The 16,242-nt window shown below is 33.7% G+C and overlaps 1 protein-coding gene across 2 annotated transcripts; it reads left to right on the top strand.

Annotated features, from left to right (window-relative positions):
* The first annotated feature begins 79 nt into the window (after positions 1–79).
* LOC116293763 (nucleolysin TIAR) lies at positions 80–16,018 on the top strand. 2 transcript variants are annotated; one of them, XM_089028573.1, is made up of 16 exons: positions 80–169; positions 242–270; positions 381–477; positions 3,080–3,178; positions 6,809–6,866; positions 10,393–10,480; positions 11,983–12,061; positions 12,215–12,245; positions 12,693–12,758; positions 13,052–13,141; positions 13,518–13,602; positions 13,844–13,934; positions 14,011–14,070; positions 14,293–14,441; positions 14,587–14,630; positions 14,718–16,018. In XM_089028573.1, the coding sequence occupies exons 1-16, from the start codon at positions 164–166 to the stop codon at positions 14,870–14,872; spliced, it is 1,227 nt and encodes a 408-aa protein (XP_088884699.1). In that variant the 5' UTR covers positions 80–163; the 3' UTR covers positions 14,873–16,018. The 2 variants fall into 2 exon arrangements, with proteins under 2 accessions (XP_088884699.1, XP_088884700.1); XM_089028574.1 differs by lacking the exons at positions 80–169; positions 242–270; positions 381–477 and adding an exon at positions 1,123–1,141.
* The last annotated feature ends 224 nt before the right edge of the window (positions 16,019–16,242 follow it).

Genomic DNA, 16,242 nt, shown 5'->3' with positions numbered 1-16,242 from the left:
CGTGTGTGATCATGTCACGTACAAAGGAAAACCAATTGACTGAGCACGTGAAAACCCGGTCAGCGGTCAAGAACGTGACGTAGCTGAAACGATTGCGCATGTGCAGTTGAAGCCTAAAGCTTTTCTTTTCTTCTTCGCGTGTTATCTGGGAAATTTTTTCGCCATGGAGGTAAGTTTTTGACAGGATTTTTTTGACTTTCCAAACATCTAGATCAACTGTTGTATCTCCGTTCCGTTCTAGGCTAATGGGGAGGAGGAAAACAGAAGCCTGTAAGTAGAACAATGAAGAGTAAATCGGTGTAAATACTACAGGAAGTTGAGTGTGTGTACGTTGAGATTCAGCCATCTTACGCACACTTTGGATGCTTTTCTTTCTTTAGCTACGTTGGCAACTTGGATCCTTCATGCACAGAAGAACTTATCCACTCTATATTTAACGGCGTAGCTTCAGTCTCAAGATGTAAGATGATCAACTCGGTATGTATTAGCCCCAAAATTATTTATGTTTGAGCTGTCTTAGTGCGTCAACGAACCAAACGCCGGTTCACTGTGAACACTGGGTGATGATCACAAAATTGTTTGGGAATACCGATAGATGATTGTCTCTACAGCAACTTCTAACCACCTACGATTGTCTGAGACGCTTATTTTAGTGGCAGCCACGTTGAAATTAAAAATTATACTTGATGATGTAATAGATTTGAAGCTCATTCAGTTTTAGTAAAAAGATAAAGGCCGCCAGTTAATTTACCAACAACCCGCACCTTATAATTTATCCTATTTTGATCTGTCTTGACTGTTGTATTATGATACTTAAAAAAAGCTGATAAACATTATGGAAGAATTACCAAGTGAAATAGAAAGAGTCAATAATAAAATCAATAGAACATATATATGTATGTATACGATATATGTATGGCTTATGTGTATTCATTAGTACTTGCTTGACCGTGCACTATGGTTATGTTTATCTAACGCCCGGCTCCTGGGTCTACCAATCAAACCAAATATTATTATCCTTGGCCTCACATGATTAGTTATTTCAATTCTCCAAGGCTTTCTCGGTCATAAGGTTAGTCGTTTAGTCGTTACTGCTTTGTGATCTTCTTCATTGATCGATACCGTGGGATGAACACAAATTGTAAGTGCTGTTTCTTTCTATTTTGCGTGGTTTTCTTTCCTTAAACGAGTGACTCCCTTCTTTCTTCGCTTTTCATTGTCTGACCTAATGCTCTGTTGGAGACTTTCAGAGTGCTCACGGAATATTCTATTCTTACCGACATTTCAGCTTTCAAAACTGAAACATTTTGGATTTGTTGCCAAACGAACTGAGGCTATCTTTGTTATAGACTTACAAGTCAGAAAATGTTTGTTTGCCATCTGTCTTTCTCTTCAACTTCATTCTCTTGATTCAGATATCGAATTCTAATTTTAAACTTTTAGTTGTACAAGAGACTACTTGGTTATTTTTCCAGAATACCAAACCAACTCGTCCGAAAATCTTTTGTTTAGTAAGTTATTCGAATGTGTTTCTTTGATTTCTGTTAATTTCATCTTCCCTTTAGAAACAGTTTGAAGTTCAGAACGTAAATGTTTTTATTGTCATTTAACCTATTGGTTGTAATTTACGCTTTTTAAGGTGCCTTTGTTCTGTAGTTTTATAAAAAAAGTGTTTCAGTATTTTCTAAATAGTGGATGTTAAAACTGTACCAAAGATGAAGTTGATGTTCTCACCTAAGGGCTTGTTTTCAATCCATATCTTTATCACAGTCACTGTATCATATGACTCTGCTAACATTTCAAATCATTTCTTCTTTATTGGTAGAATACTTTATTAAAATAATGGACTCTCTCATGGTATTTCTTGATATTTGGTATCTTTGAACAAAACTCAGTGCTACACAGCATAATCCAGTAACTACCAGTGTTATTAATTACTGTATGCTGTGTTGTGAAAGTCCTTTAAAAGATGTTTATCTTAAAACAAGCTATTATTTAACTCTTTATCAGCTTTCAACCAATATAAACCTATGTTGGTCTTAAATTGGCTTTTCTTATAAATAATCTTGCCTACATGTGGTCAAACATTATGCAAATTTGTTTGTGTTGGAGTTTTTCCATACTCCAATAACCACTCTTCATAGTTTTTACTTCTTGTGGCTTATGTCTTTGTACAATAATCATATTATTGCATTTAAGCATTTAATATTCTACCTACATTTTATTTCCCCCCAAATCGGAACATATATATTTTCTTTTCCGTTGTACTTTTTCTATATATATATGCTTTTTTTTCCTTTCTAATCATTACATGTAATTTCCCACGATGTAATCTCAATTGTACTTTTCTATATATATGTGTTTTTTTTGTTAATATGTTAAACTTTTTTTTCCTTTTTCCTTAAACTCCAGAAACCTTGTAATTATTGTTAACTGTGTAATCTCCCACGATGAGCCTAGCTCTTGGAGAGAACTCAGAGAGTTAATATGTTTAAATAAAAATTAAAAAAATCGGAACATCCTTTGCTTAGAAGGTAATTCAGATCAATTGAAATTTTGTTAACTCTAATTTGCCACTTATTTATCAAGACACTTACAAGCAAAAATACTAAATAATGGATTGGAATTGTTGACAGCGAATTTGATTTGACTTGTGAATTTGCCACCTTCTTTAAATAGTTCTACGTAGAACTGTTTATCTTGTGCTCTGATATAGTTAATTGCCGTAAATGATATAAACAGTGCAGTTAGATGAAAGAATGGGTTATGTAATATGAGGTTGTTGTAAACAAGTTGAAAATTTATTGATTCTACCTCAAACAGTAATCAATATTGTAATAAGTGTGTTTATATTTAATCCAATGATTTATAGAAATGTACAAGTGCCGAGGGCAGATTAGTATGGATTAGATTACATACCTTTTGTTTTACTAACTTTTAATGGTTTTAACATTTCTCACCAAAATGTTGCACATACTGTTTCTTAATGTAACATTTTAAGATGCAATAATCCTAGAAATTTATTGTATTCAGATGTGACAAGACATTTCTAATTAATCTTGTTTTTCTTTCTTTCCAGACAACTGGGAAAGACCCTTATTGTTTTGTAGAATTCCATACTAATTCTGATGCAGCAAAAGCTTTATATCAAATGGATAGACGATTTATAATGGGAAAGGTAAGAATATGTTAACTGTTTTTCTTCTAAACCTTGAAATAAGTGTTTGTGGGTTGTAGTAAGACTTAACTGTTTTTCTTTGAAAGAGCACTGTACCTCTCTCTTCCTCTCCAAACTTAATAATGGTACTTTACAAACTGCCCGCTCCATTCCTTCCTTCTCCCAAGAAAATAATACTGAGATGAATAAGACATGAGTTGTAAGATCACAAAATGTTATGGGATTATACTAAGTACTTCCACTTTATGAGAGCTCTCCAGCCCTTACCCAGACTTCACTAAAGGGAACATGAGTAATGGTAAAAAGCACCAAATATCTTGGGATTAACTAAACTACTTGAACTTGATGGCCACTCACCTCTCACCAACACAAAACCATGGTTTGAGTCCCATCAGGCTCTGTGTCATATGAGTTGTTTGATGGTTCTCTCATGTGTAATATGTGAGTAGGGTTGTTTGTTGGTTCTCTCATGTGTAATTTGTGAGTAGGGTTGTTTGTTGGTTCTCTCGTGTGTAATATGTGAGTAGGGTTGTTTGTTGGTTCTCTCGTGTGTAATATGTCAGTAGGGTTGTTTGTTGGTTCTCTCATGTGTAATATGTAAGTAGGGTTGTTTGTTGGTTCTCTCGTGCGTAATATGTAAGTAGGGTTGTTTGTTGGTTCTCTCCTGTACTTGGAGGCTTTTTATCTGGATTCTCTGGTTTGTCCTCCCTTCACAAAGATCAACTGTGAAATTTTAATTTGATCTATCAGTAGCTGTATCAAGTGGGCTTAAAAACATTTTAGGCTTTCCATCCACCATAAAGTGGTAGATCTGAGGACCAGATCTGATTAGATTTCTTTTTATTTAAATCTTTTCATCTAGATTTTGCTACATGTGATTTAAGATGAAAAAGTTCATTTCCAATTTTGATGTTCATGGCAATAGTTACAGTTAATTTCTTTCTTGCTAAAACATTTTTTCTTTTGCCAATATATTAGCATTCTAAATTGTAGTTGTCATTTGCTATATTCATTTTAATAGAATGATTTTTCATTTTTGAAGTACTTTTTTACTGATAATTGTACCATCTACATGTAACATTGCAGTCCAGCTACTGCCTTATGGCACATTAGTATAGTTATAGTAGGTGCTGAGTTTGACTGTTGGTATTTCTTGGTGTTGCAACCAGACAACACTGACACAGAACACAAGAAGAATAATTAAAATGAAGAGTAATGTAATAACAGCGAAAATAAATCTCATAAAATGAATTAAAACTTGTAATGCAAATATATATCAGCCAATTGAAAGCAAAAGGGGTTTTAAAATTAGTTTCCTATTTTTATAAAGAGTTACAGCACTTGAATAGCTTGAGCGCCAACTATGCTTGACAGTATTTGACGTACAATATTCAAATATATGCAATTAATCCAATGTATGGTCACACCACAAGATCAGAGGTCAGAATCAGGTTGAAACAAGTTTTTAAATTCTGCTTGAAAAGATATTGGTGAAAAAAAACTAGCTCAACCAATACTTACAAAACCTTACTCAAGTCTTGATACATTTTTTATGTTCACTCCCTGTTTCTACCTTTTTTTGAATATTTATAATATTGTTTAAGAATATTAATTTTTTTTGATTTGAAACTATTATTGTGGTATGTTCATTTACCACAATTTTAAGTTTGAGAACCCCAAATCTTTACTTTGATGTCTAAAAAGCTTATTTGTTTTGTTCAAGTTGAAGCTTTCAATGCTATTTGACTTTAAAAATGGTTATTTTTTAAAAAAAGTTTTTTTTCTAATGGAAAAAGGTATTTTCAAAAATCTATGGAAAATTTTTTTTCTTTAAAATGTTCACAATTTTGTCAGTTTTTTTTGTTTGTTTTAATTTGTATTTTCCAGTAAAAAAGGGTAATTTTGACAGATTTGATAAGTTTCTTTGTTTCCTTGACTCTTATACATTGTAGGGTCCTGACAGGTGAAATATTTGATATATTTTAAGAATTTTGAATAATTTGCTTTAAAGAATACCTGTTTCTTATTTATTTTAGCCTATGAATAGATTCTTTGTCATTTCTGACATGGTTATGCAAATATAGGCAACACTGTATCAAAGAAACACACACACAAAGCCTATACAACTATTTTCATCCTTTGAATCATGCTGCATTCCACTAGAAAGCATTAAATGTGCCAAAAAATCTTATCATTTGATTGGGATTCTCTCATGGTTTTTAATTTTATGTGATTTATGAATAATTATAATTTAAAATTTATTACCAACTCCTACCAAATCACTGAGCTATTCTTCCATGCTGTGATTAAGTTTTTTCCCGCACTGATTCCAAATTGATTAATGGTATTTTTAACACCAAGGAATTATAGCTAATACAATTATAATTTTTTTTGCTGGCTATATTTAGTCATTGTCATATGGTACAAACTTCAAACCTCAAAATAAACCAGAAGTATGATAGAAGAAGAGGATTACAAACAATATTAAACACAAGTTATGGAATTACTGGTAGTTTTCTGTACCTGCTTGCTTATACTAGTAGATTTCTTGTTGTATTTGGATAGCTTAGTTAATTGTTCCAATTATATAGGTGTCAGCCCGATATATATATACTCTAGTCTATACTGTATATGGTATATACTGTATCAAGTATGTATGTGTGAGTATCCAGGTGCTATGCCAACATCATCACATATCTAAAGGCACTTGTATATGTAAGGGACTGGAGTTTGTTTGTTTATAATGGGAATTATTTCTTCACTTGATCAATGGAGTGTCTGTTTAATTAGTTGTTACGACATTGAAGGTGTTAGAGGGTTTCCTATCATTCTATCCAACTTTTGTTATTGGTATGTATTGACACCTCTCAATAAGTGAATTTGATCCTTTAGCTCTCCCATTCTGGGTAAACAGGTGTGTTTTATGTAATAACAGGTGTACTAGGTTATTGCAACTTGATCAATCTTCACTCATCCTTTCTAGAAATTATCATAGAAAAACTGTCTGTATTTTGTGGCTGACGTTTCCAAGTCCTCTACTACCATATGCAAAAGTATGGCATTGAATAAAATTTTTTGAACTAAAGTTAATCAAGAGTTTCTTTTTGGTGATCTAGAAAATTCTCTCTAAATGATACCCCTTAAGTTTTCCCCAAAGATGTGCAGCTATGCTTTGTGCCAGGATTCATACTGTGCTTTAACAGACCTGTGAATTTGGTGAATCATTTTGGACAGGTTGGAAAGGGTGTGTTTGTATCTGTTTCCCAATCAGAGAGGTTGTAACCCTGGGGTTTGTGTGTTATTCCATTAATATTTCATGGCATCAGACAATGGCATTCATGATAATGAACAAGTTTGATCAGAGAAGTGAACCAGAACAAGACTAACATGACAAATCAAAACCAGTTCTGAGTGATCACCTCTGTTCTCTAGTGTACCCTCACAATATCTCCTCCATGGTAATTCATTGCTGTGGCTAGTTAAGTCAAGTAAGAATTGAGTGATAATTTAGCTACTTGTCTACCTGCTGGGACAGTGGAAACAACCAGACATCTGGCTCTGATGTTGAACTAGAAGGGTCACAAAATACATAATAAATGACCTTCACCATTCTTCTTTCACTCCATCTAGAATATAAAAGTGAATTGGGCTACTAACAACCAGGGCATGAAGAGAGGAGAGACAAATAGTAAGTATTTCCAACACAAATTATCTTGTTTTTTTGTGTATATTATTGAGACAAAATGTCAGGTAGGTTCTTGATTATTGTTGTATTGTGCTCTTGTGACTCTGTTTGATTGCTTGCCCTCCTAGCTCTGATAATTCTGATTCATTTAAAGACTGGGGAACTCCCACTAGTGTGTAATCTCAAGCTGTAAGCTACCAGCATTGAGTTACAAGTGCTTGCTGATATCATGAACAAGTTTGTTGGGATTCAATGTCTAGTTACATTTAAGCTGTCAATTAGTTCCAGCATTGATTCACAGTCCAGAACAGTTCTGTTCAAGGATTGTCTGTCATAGTAACTGGTTCCCAAGTCAAATTATCATAGACCAGACAAGAAACATTATGAATATTGAAGTTCTGATTTGGCTGGCTAGAAATTCTTCACAAAAAATCATATCTTGGTGAAGATTATTTTCATAGAAGTATCATTGCTGAACAGGTCTTATTTGAGAAGTCCAGCCCTTTAGCTTGTTCTATTTTGTTCAAAGAAACAGAATGTAAACAATCTTTGACACACTTGTGTAATTCCTTTGTCCTTGAACTTCATCTGTTTGTAGTTTTCTATCAAGTTTAATGACAGACTTGAAAATCTTTACCAAAACTGATTTATTAAGAAAGATGTTTTACCTAAGACCCTTTTAAAACCTCAACATATTTGCAAGATAGAAGCAACTCATTATGTTGCTTTATTTGAAAGGATCTCATAATTTCTCTGCTACCAGAAAACCAATTTAATATATTTTTAAATTCAAAAGATTTGATGAATGTAATGGGTTTAGCACCAAAATAATTGAATGAGTAGAAAATAATGTTTAGGATCATATTCCTCTTTTGTTGAGAGTCAGAAACAGTTTAGTCCTCAGACTTATTGACAGAAAAAGGGTTCTACATAATTATTATAAAAAGTTGAGATAAGCTGATAAAATACTACAAATGCACCAATCAAGAATGTATGACTCCTAAAGATTCATGAGAGAAAAATATATCCAGGTTAATAGGATTTTCCAAGGGTTTACCTCTGGCTACATACAGTAGATATCCATTGTCAAGTTGATATGGTTTATCAAGAGAGTCATCTAGTGTCAATTGACTCTCAATTGCTGCCCAAGTGTCCTACTACACTTTGATACCCAAAAACATATTTTATGAAATGTTTTTTTTTTCTCCCTCACATCAGACTCAGACATAAAAACCTAGATCCTAATCTATGGGCAAGTGTGGCAAAATGTGTAATTTAGAACTTGGTCAGATTTGATGTAGCCACACATGTTAACCAAGATTATCAAGTTAATTGAAGTTTTTTTTCTTTGTTTCTTGGATTGCCAATAATGTTTTATTGCTTTGTTAGCATTCCATGACATTGAAACTGGTCTTAGTTTTAATGATATATCTTCAGAATATATTGCCCAAAGGTGAACTATCCCAGCTGAGTGAAGATTGAGTGTATTTATATGATAGATGATAATCTAAACAGTATCCCATGGTGTTTAATGTTGTGTGTGGTTAAAATATTCAATCATTTGTCTATTGGATATTATTTTCATTTTCCATCAGCAAAAAAAATAAAATAAAAATAAAGATTCCTTTGTACATCATATACTGTCTTCTATTGCTTTTGTATTCATGCAGATGGCTAGTTTTTTCTCATTATTTTACATTTAACTTCCTGTTATGATTCTGACTTATTGTTTTTGATTGGAGAGATTATGTTAACATTTAAAGGAAGTTAAGAAATATTTTTGGAAATTAGTTTATAATTACTGCTAAATTAAAACAAGTTAAATAAGAAACAAGAATGAAAGAAAAGAAAAATAAAAGAATGATTGGAAGGAAGAAAAACAATTATATGCAGACATGCAATAGCAAATCTTACTTTCTTTCTTTTTTATTATTATCTTCTGATAGAAAAGAGTTTACTGGGCCTCTGACAAAGTAATTTAAAAAATATTTTTAATCATCTCTTATGTGAAACAGTTAGGCTGTTTGTTTTTATAATCAAATGTTCAATCATAATTTTATCAAATTAACCAGAAATTACAAGCTGCTCTAGATATTTTTTTCTATTTTTTCCCCAGTTTTTCATTGGTAATTTTAGTGTTTTCTACAAACCAAACACCCCAAGGATACCACTAATGGAATATTAACAATCTTCTCTTTGAATTAAATATGAAATATGCCCAAAGTTATAAAATATGACCAAATACAAATGAAAATTCTTGGGAGTACTGGTTTAAGCAGTAAAGCATAGAGTGTATGCCATATATACATATACAATAACTAGCTAAGTACATGTAGTGCTTAAAAGTATTTAGTTATCAACTATTTAGTTGTAAAATAGCTAAGATTCACTCAGGCATCAATCAAACAAAGATGCATAGAGGTATTTCCTGTTGTTCCCAATGTTCCAGTAATGTCCACTATTTTGTACAAAATAGCAGCAATATAGGTGCAATTAGACTAAACTCTTTGTTTTTGGATTTATGGCCTTCACTCTACTTTTGAAGACATATTCAAACCCTGTGGTTGCGAAGGGAATATTGAATTTTTAATGTCAAGATTTTGTTATTGATCTTTGGGCATGAATGGAAATAATACACAATGTATTACAATTACTGTAATCTTGTTTTCAGATTTTTTGCAATGTAAAAAATCGCTAGTATTGAGATGACTGTGATGAATTGTGCCTTTAAAATAGAAGACTTTTTTGATAATACATAAATTAGTTCTCATGTAAATTTTTTTTAAATCTTATTAGGTTGGGATAAATTCTTTTACTGCAGGTGATATTGTTTTCAGACTGATTGTCATCACTGTATCACTGTTGTATCTTTCTTGTGTGACCTTTCTTACCACAAGACAGATAAAGGAAATTGAAGTAATTGAAGATCTTTAACAAATCAATTGTCTCCAAGTTGTATTGCATGACTTATACTATGTACACTAATTATATTCGATTAAATAACAGATAATTATTGATACTAGTTAATAAAGTTTATTGGTATTATTTTGAACTTAGCATTCTTTAAGGAGCTCTATCCAAAGGTTGTTATGAATTACGAAGCTTGCTTTTACATACTTTTCTATATTAATCTTGTAGTTTTAGAGTATGTTAGGTGATTTGTTAGGTGATTTGTTCTAATCACATAATGTATTTACCTGGTACTAGTAACATTTTGTACAGGACAGACAGTATACAGTAGGGGGGGGGGGGGGGGGGGTGAGCTCAATTATGCCACAGGCAGCCCATTGTGACAATTTAGCCTCAGCCTGGAAACAAATTTTGTCCTAGTCAAAACATTTTGTTGCACATGATGGTTTTTAACAGTTCTACCAAAGAATATTTTTTCCCAAGAAAAAAAGGGGGTTGGTCTGCCATCCCCGTTGTATATAGGTTAATTGTATAGATGCTGGAAACCTCCTGATTTTAGTGAAACAAACATGTTGTGTTCTTGTACACGTTTTTTTATACATTATTTTTTGCTCTTCAGACCATCACCACATTTTTGTGGGAGATCTTGCCGAAGATATAGATGATACTACCTTACGAAAGGCATTCCAACCTTTTGGGGACATATCGTAAGTACATGGAAAAGTTCAATCTAATAACTAAAATAGATGGATAATAAATAGTACTATATTGATGTTTTCATCACATTCCATACATTCTAAAATTCCTGTTGTTAATCTCTGTTCCAACTTGACTCACAATAGCATTCTTCAGGAAGGAACAAGATTGACAGATTATAAAATAGAAAATATAGAATTATTATAGAATTTTGATCAACATTGTTGTTATAAAGATTACTAATCATCGAGAGGTAAGATTAGGGCCCAGTGATGTTTCCGTGGTACACCCTCATACTCTATTACTGTCCAGTGATACTCTAGTATCTGATATTAAGATATAATCTGTAGACAACTGCTCTATGAAGATTTTAGTTAATACTAACTAAGGGTAGGACAAATTCATTTTTTAAGAACATCTTACTATATTTGAACCATGAGCAATGATTTGTTGTTCTCTTAATCATTCATATTGTTTTGTGTGTTATTGTGGAGGAGTTTCAAGATATACCAAACCTGTCACCCATCTTCTTTCAAACAATGTTTTTTTTCTCTCAACTCAATCATTCAAATATGGAAGGCTTAGTATTTACATTACAATACGTCAACCTGTTCATGCCCAAATTCTTTATCAATCCAGAATTTTATCAAAGGAAAAAAAATTCATGGTTCTATTTAGTAACTCATCTCAACCATTGGGTAGTGGTTGGGAATTATAATAATTAAGTTTCTTATTTAATTCTTATTTGAAAAACGTCTTTAGTTTCATATGCTCTCTTGGTTAGGAAATTCCTTTTCGGTTTTTATCCATCTTCTATTTGTGAAATGTTTTGTACCTGAATAGCAAGTTAATTCTGGATTCATTGTTTGCTTGTCACAGATGAGTCTATCTATGATATACTGTCCATCACGGCAGGAAGAGTAGGATATATTTCTTGTTTTCTTTTACTTTACTTTTTTCTTTTAAATTAATCATGCATGTACCCTTTTATCATCCCCTCCCCTCCCCCCACACATCCAAATTGTACTCAATGAGAGATCGCACATCAGCCTCAAAATGAAACTCATATGAGGTTCTACAGAAAGGGTAAGATTGACAGGGCTCTCTTCCCCCCTTCCCTCCCCCCTCTCAAATACTGCAATAACGAGACATGTCGTAACAGTGCTTGTCATTCAAACCCCTCCTCTGTAGTCTAATATTAATTTCCGATTCAAACCCTAGATCCAGACATTGATATCAGTGAGAGCCTCCCTTCTCCATTACAGCATACTGTGTAACTTGAACTTGTGTAGAAGCTTGTCATAGATTTTGTCCCTTTCTAATCTACCAGTGAGCTTGTTCATAGAAACTCTTTAACCAGTATTAGTAAAAATGCACCGATATTGTGAAAACCTAACTTTTTTATAACTATTGCAAGGATACTTTGTAACTTATACTTTAATTCATTTTGTTGTTAGTTTTGGACAGGGGTAATTTGATTTTTGTTTATTCTTATTTTTGTTTTTTATTTTAGTGAAGTGCGTGTCGTGAAGGACCCAGCAAATAAAAACAAGTCAAAAGGATTTGGATTTGTTGCATTTGTCAGAAAAGATGTAAGTAACTGCCGTGCCCATTAGGAAGGGGACAGGGTTTGTAGGCATCCAAACAACAGGTTTACTCCCATGGAGGCCCTGCCTATGGTACTTCTGGTGAATATCCCATCTTACCACAAAACACCTTCCAATTGCTACTGTTGTTTTTTTCAGGACGCTGCAAAGGCAATTGCTGATATGAATGGTAAGAGCTACCACTGGTAACTTGTTGATGACAGTAGAGAAATATTGGTTATATGATTGATATTATCAATGTCATTAATAATTCATGAGGAAAACACAATAGAAATCATGACCGTGGAGGAATTTTTATATCATATACAAAATTGTCCTGCCAGTTTCACCTTTATTTTGAGAATTTTAGTCAAACACAAAACAACTAACCTCAACATCGTGGTTGGTCCTTGTGGTGTAGTGGTTAACACATCGGACTGGAACCGAAGATGTGGGTTCGATTCCCGCCAAGGGCATTTGATATTTTTCTCTTATTCTCTCAATATTTGATAAGTCATGTGGAATAATTGTGTTTGTGTTGTGTACATCATATAAACTCCTACACCATCTATGGCTTGAGTTTGTACATCAATAATACAACAAGGCCACTAACATAAATATGCTTTTGTATTGACAGGTACAGAAATCAAGGGTAAAATAATTAGGACAAACTGGGCATCAAGAAAAAACCATCCTATACAGAGTAAGTGTACACACACAACCCTGGGGGGTTGTTGATAGGGGGTTCATCTTTATCTTTGAAATAATGTCAAAGAGATGGAGGTTCGTCTTCACATTCAAACCATCCCTGAGAACAGGTCTGATGTAACCCTGTGGTTTTTATTTAAAGTCTATTGTATTAGTGTAGAGTAACCATCCATGAGAACAGGTCTGATGTAACCCACCCTGTGGTATTTGTTGAAAGTCTATTGTATTAGTGTAGAGTAACCATTTTGTTATTTTTTTGTAAATTATTGTTTGACAATAAATTTATAGGCAAACCTCTGAATTGGGAAGAAGTATTTCATAAGTCATCTCAGTTGAACACGACAATTTATGTTGGAAATCTACCACCAGATGTTAAAGGTACATTTCCCTAGATAAAAATAATCTATCAACAGTGATTTTTGTGTTTACATGTTTATTTATTGACAGTTATTTAACCCTCACCTTAAGCCTCCATATAATTTTTCAATCCACCAAACCAAAGGAAAATATGAAAATTTTTTTGTCAAGACATTTATTTATTATTTACATGTTTGTTAATTGACAGTTATTTAACCCTCACCCATAGCCTCCATATAATATATTTCTTTCCACCAAACCTGAATCTGACTCTCCAGGCAGAGAATAACCATATATAGTCAATACATAGTCAGTACCGGCCCATAGTTCTTTTTTGTCCAATTGCATAGACTCAAGTGTACAAGCAATGTTACTATTTGTTTCTTGTTTTGTATAGATTATGATCTACAGCAGTTGTTCTCACAGTATGGTAATATAGTGGAGATAAAGTTATTTGCTGATAAGGGATATGCATTTATAAAGTAAGTCAACTTAATGTTATGAATAAGCGATAATCTTGCACCAACACCATTTAAAGACCTAAAGTTGGGCATAACGTTTTTACATGTTATGCCATTGAGAATAATGATTTCTTGTACGAATGAATCTTCTAAATTGTTTCCAATAAACAAAGGAATTATTCTCAAGGGAATGTTAGGTTTATTGTAGGCTCTATTTGCATAACAAGTATTGACTAATGTACTTGTCTGTTTTTCTATTTAGGTTTAACACCCATAATGAGGCAACCAGTGGAATAGTAGGAACACATAATCAAACTACATTAGGAGATCCCAACAATCCTTACTTGCTTAGGGTAGGTAACAAGAATCCATTAAACCCTTGTTGACTGGATGTGAGTGTTAATTGTTTATTCCTTTATTTTCTTGCAGTGTTCGTGGGGAAAAGAGACACCAGAAATGGTAAACTTCCAGCAGGCTGCAGCTTGGCAGGTAATAACCTTGACATGTACATAGTACTAGGAGGTAGAATAGGAGGGAGGGGTCTGTGGTGTACATAGTACTAGAACAGGGTGGGTCTATGGTGGGATAGAAGAATGTATACTATGGTGGATGGTGTCAAGGGGAAAAATAGGACCAAGGGAGGGATCTATGCTGTTTTAGCAGACTCAAGACTGCAAGTAAATAATTTTCAAATGTATGTTTATTTCCCAGCACCAGTATTATGCACCATTCTACTACCAACAAACCCAGCAACAACAGCAACAACAGATGCAACCCACACAACAGCAGCAACCACAACAGCCTTATGTGCAATATCCTCAGTATGCAATGTATTATCACAATGGGGCCACCTATCCTACGTAAGTACTTGGTACTGTCTGTTGAGTAACCCACCCCCTTGGGGATATTATTTATTATCAATATGGGCTACCTATGATACATAAGTACTTGTCGCTGACTGTTAACTAATCTTTTATCTAATGATTTTTATCTATGATTGTACAGTGGCCAACAGGGTATGGCGATGTATCCTGTACAGAATTACCAAGGTAAGAAACAAATGAATAAAGATCCACAACTGTTTTGGACCAAAACAATCAAATAGAATAATCAACATTGTTTGTTTGTTTCTGCAGCAGCTCAGATGTCTACTTCCCCCTCTTCAGCCATTCAAACTCCGAACCAGTCACCACAAGTGATTGGTATGCAAGCCAGTGGAATGCTGACTCCCCAAGGTGGCCCTACACCATCATATGCCATGCAGCCGGCTGCTGGCTATCATGCTCAGTAAACACTGAGCTTAGACTCTCAGTTAATGATGCTCAACACATGATGATGATTTCAAATGATGCTCTTTCTCAATGCTCTTTGCTACTTCTCTGATCACTCGACCTATCTGCATCTTGATCTAACTGCATCTTTCTAGCAGTAATAGAGGTATCATTTTGTATTCCACTTAGGATATTGTAATTCCAACAAAACCATTGTATCCAATGTGGGCTATCTTTTCTCACCTATATGTTAACATTATCATGAAAAAATGGTGGCAAATCACCTGTTAATCACTTTCTAGTGTTAGTTAGCTGTAAGCGGCTGGTCATAAAGATAGTAAGGCCAGCTGTTGTAGTAGTCGATTCTATCAGAAGAAGTAGTAAACATGTGAAGATATAATGAATTAAAAAAACTGTTAATCAGCGATGGAAAAACAAACAAAAAAAAACAAGCCAAAAGAATGAAACCCTGTCAAAAGCTAGGACTAAAATAGGCCAAAATGCTTGGGAAAAATGGACGAAAATGTAGCAATAATAACATAAATACTAGACAAGAGTACAAATACAAGCTATGATTATATTGCTGAACCCTTTAATGTTGAAAAAGTAGTTTTAATGTCCGAATATCTGCGTATTATGTGGCCGCAATTTTCACAGCCAACAAATAGTTTAGTACAAAAATTAAAGCAATTTTGGCCGCTATGTACAGTTTCACAAAATGCTAACGTCTATATTTTATATTTATTGTACGCCATGGTTTGTCATGGCTGCCATTTCTCTATAAATCTGTCCTCCAAAGTCGTCTATTTTTCACCTGTAAGTTCTTCATTGTGGATTTTCTAGTATTTATGAACTAAAATGAGAACTTTTTCAACAGAAAATGGTTCTGAAAGTCATCGTTTTCACTGACACATTCATTGTGTTCTTTTGTATGTGTTGTTCCTCACTTGTTGTGTGTGTGTGTGTTCTAGTCGTCAGTCAGTGTCAGTCGTGTATTAATAGTTTTGATAGGAGGCAGTGAGATGACAAGTCTCTTGTAAGTGTATGTAAATATCCCATCTGCATAGTAACGATGCCATTTGTATACAGCCATCAACTATTAGAACCACAGCTAGTTTGTGTTTGCAGTGCTGCAGAAAAAAAAGGGAATAAAACAATGGAATTTTTATGCTGTTTTGTATTTGATTGTTTCGTGTTGTTACACCGTTGCACAAAACAAAGGAATATTTCTACTGTTATGCTACTAAAGTATTTTCTACCTCCAGCTGCTAGTATTATTGTTACTACTGCTGTTGCTGCTGCTGCTAATCTTGTTACTGCTGCTACTGTTATTGCCGCTGCTAATCTTATTACTGCTGCTGTTGTTTGCCTTCAGAAGGAAGAATATGAA

This window comes from Actinia tenebrosa, unplaced genomic scaffold (assembly GCF_029948245.1).
Source record: "Actinia tenebrosa isolate PJP-AT-01 unplaced genomic scaffold, QUT_ActTen_1.0 PGA_scaffold12__29_contigs__length_12842862, whole genome shotgun sequence".
NCBI lineage: Eukaryota > Metazoa > Cnidaria > Anthozoa > Actiniaria > Actiniidae > Actinia > Actinia tenebrosa.
This window is presented reverse-complemented; position numbering and strand designations above follow the sequence as displayed.

Excerpts from the sequence above, each read along its gene's own strand:
- LOC116293763 (XM_089028573.1), top strand. Across the intron at positions 10,481-11,982 it reads CAACCTTTTGGGGACATATC|TGAAGTGCGTGTCGTGAAGG; the intron begins GTAAGTACATGG and ends TTTTTATTTTAG. Across the intron at positions 12,759-13,051 it reads AAAAAACCATCCTATACAGA|GCAAACCTCTGAATTGGGAA; the intron begins GTAAGTGTACAC and ends ATAAATTTATAG.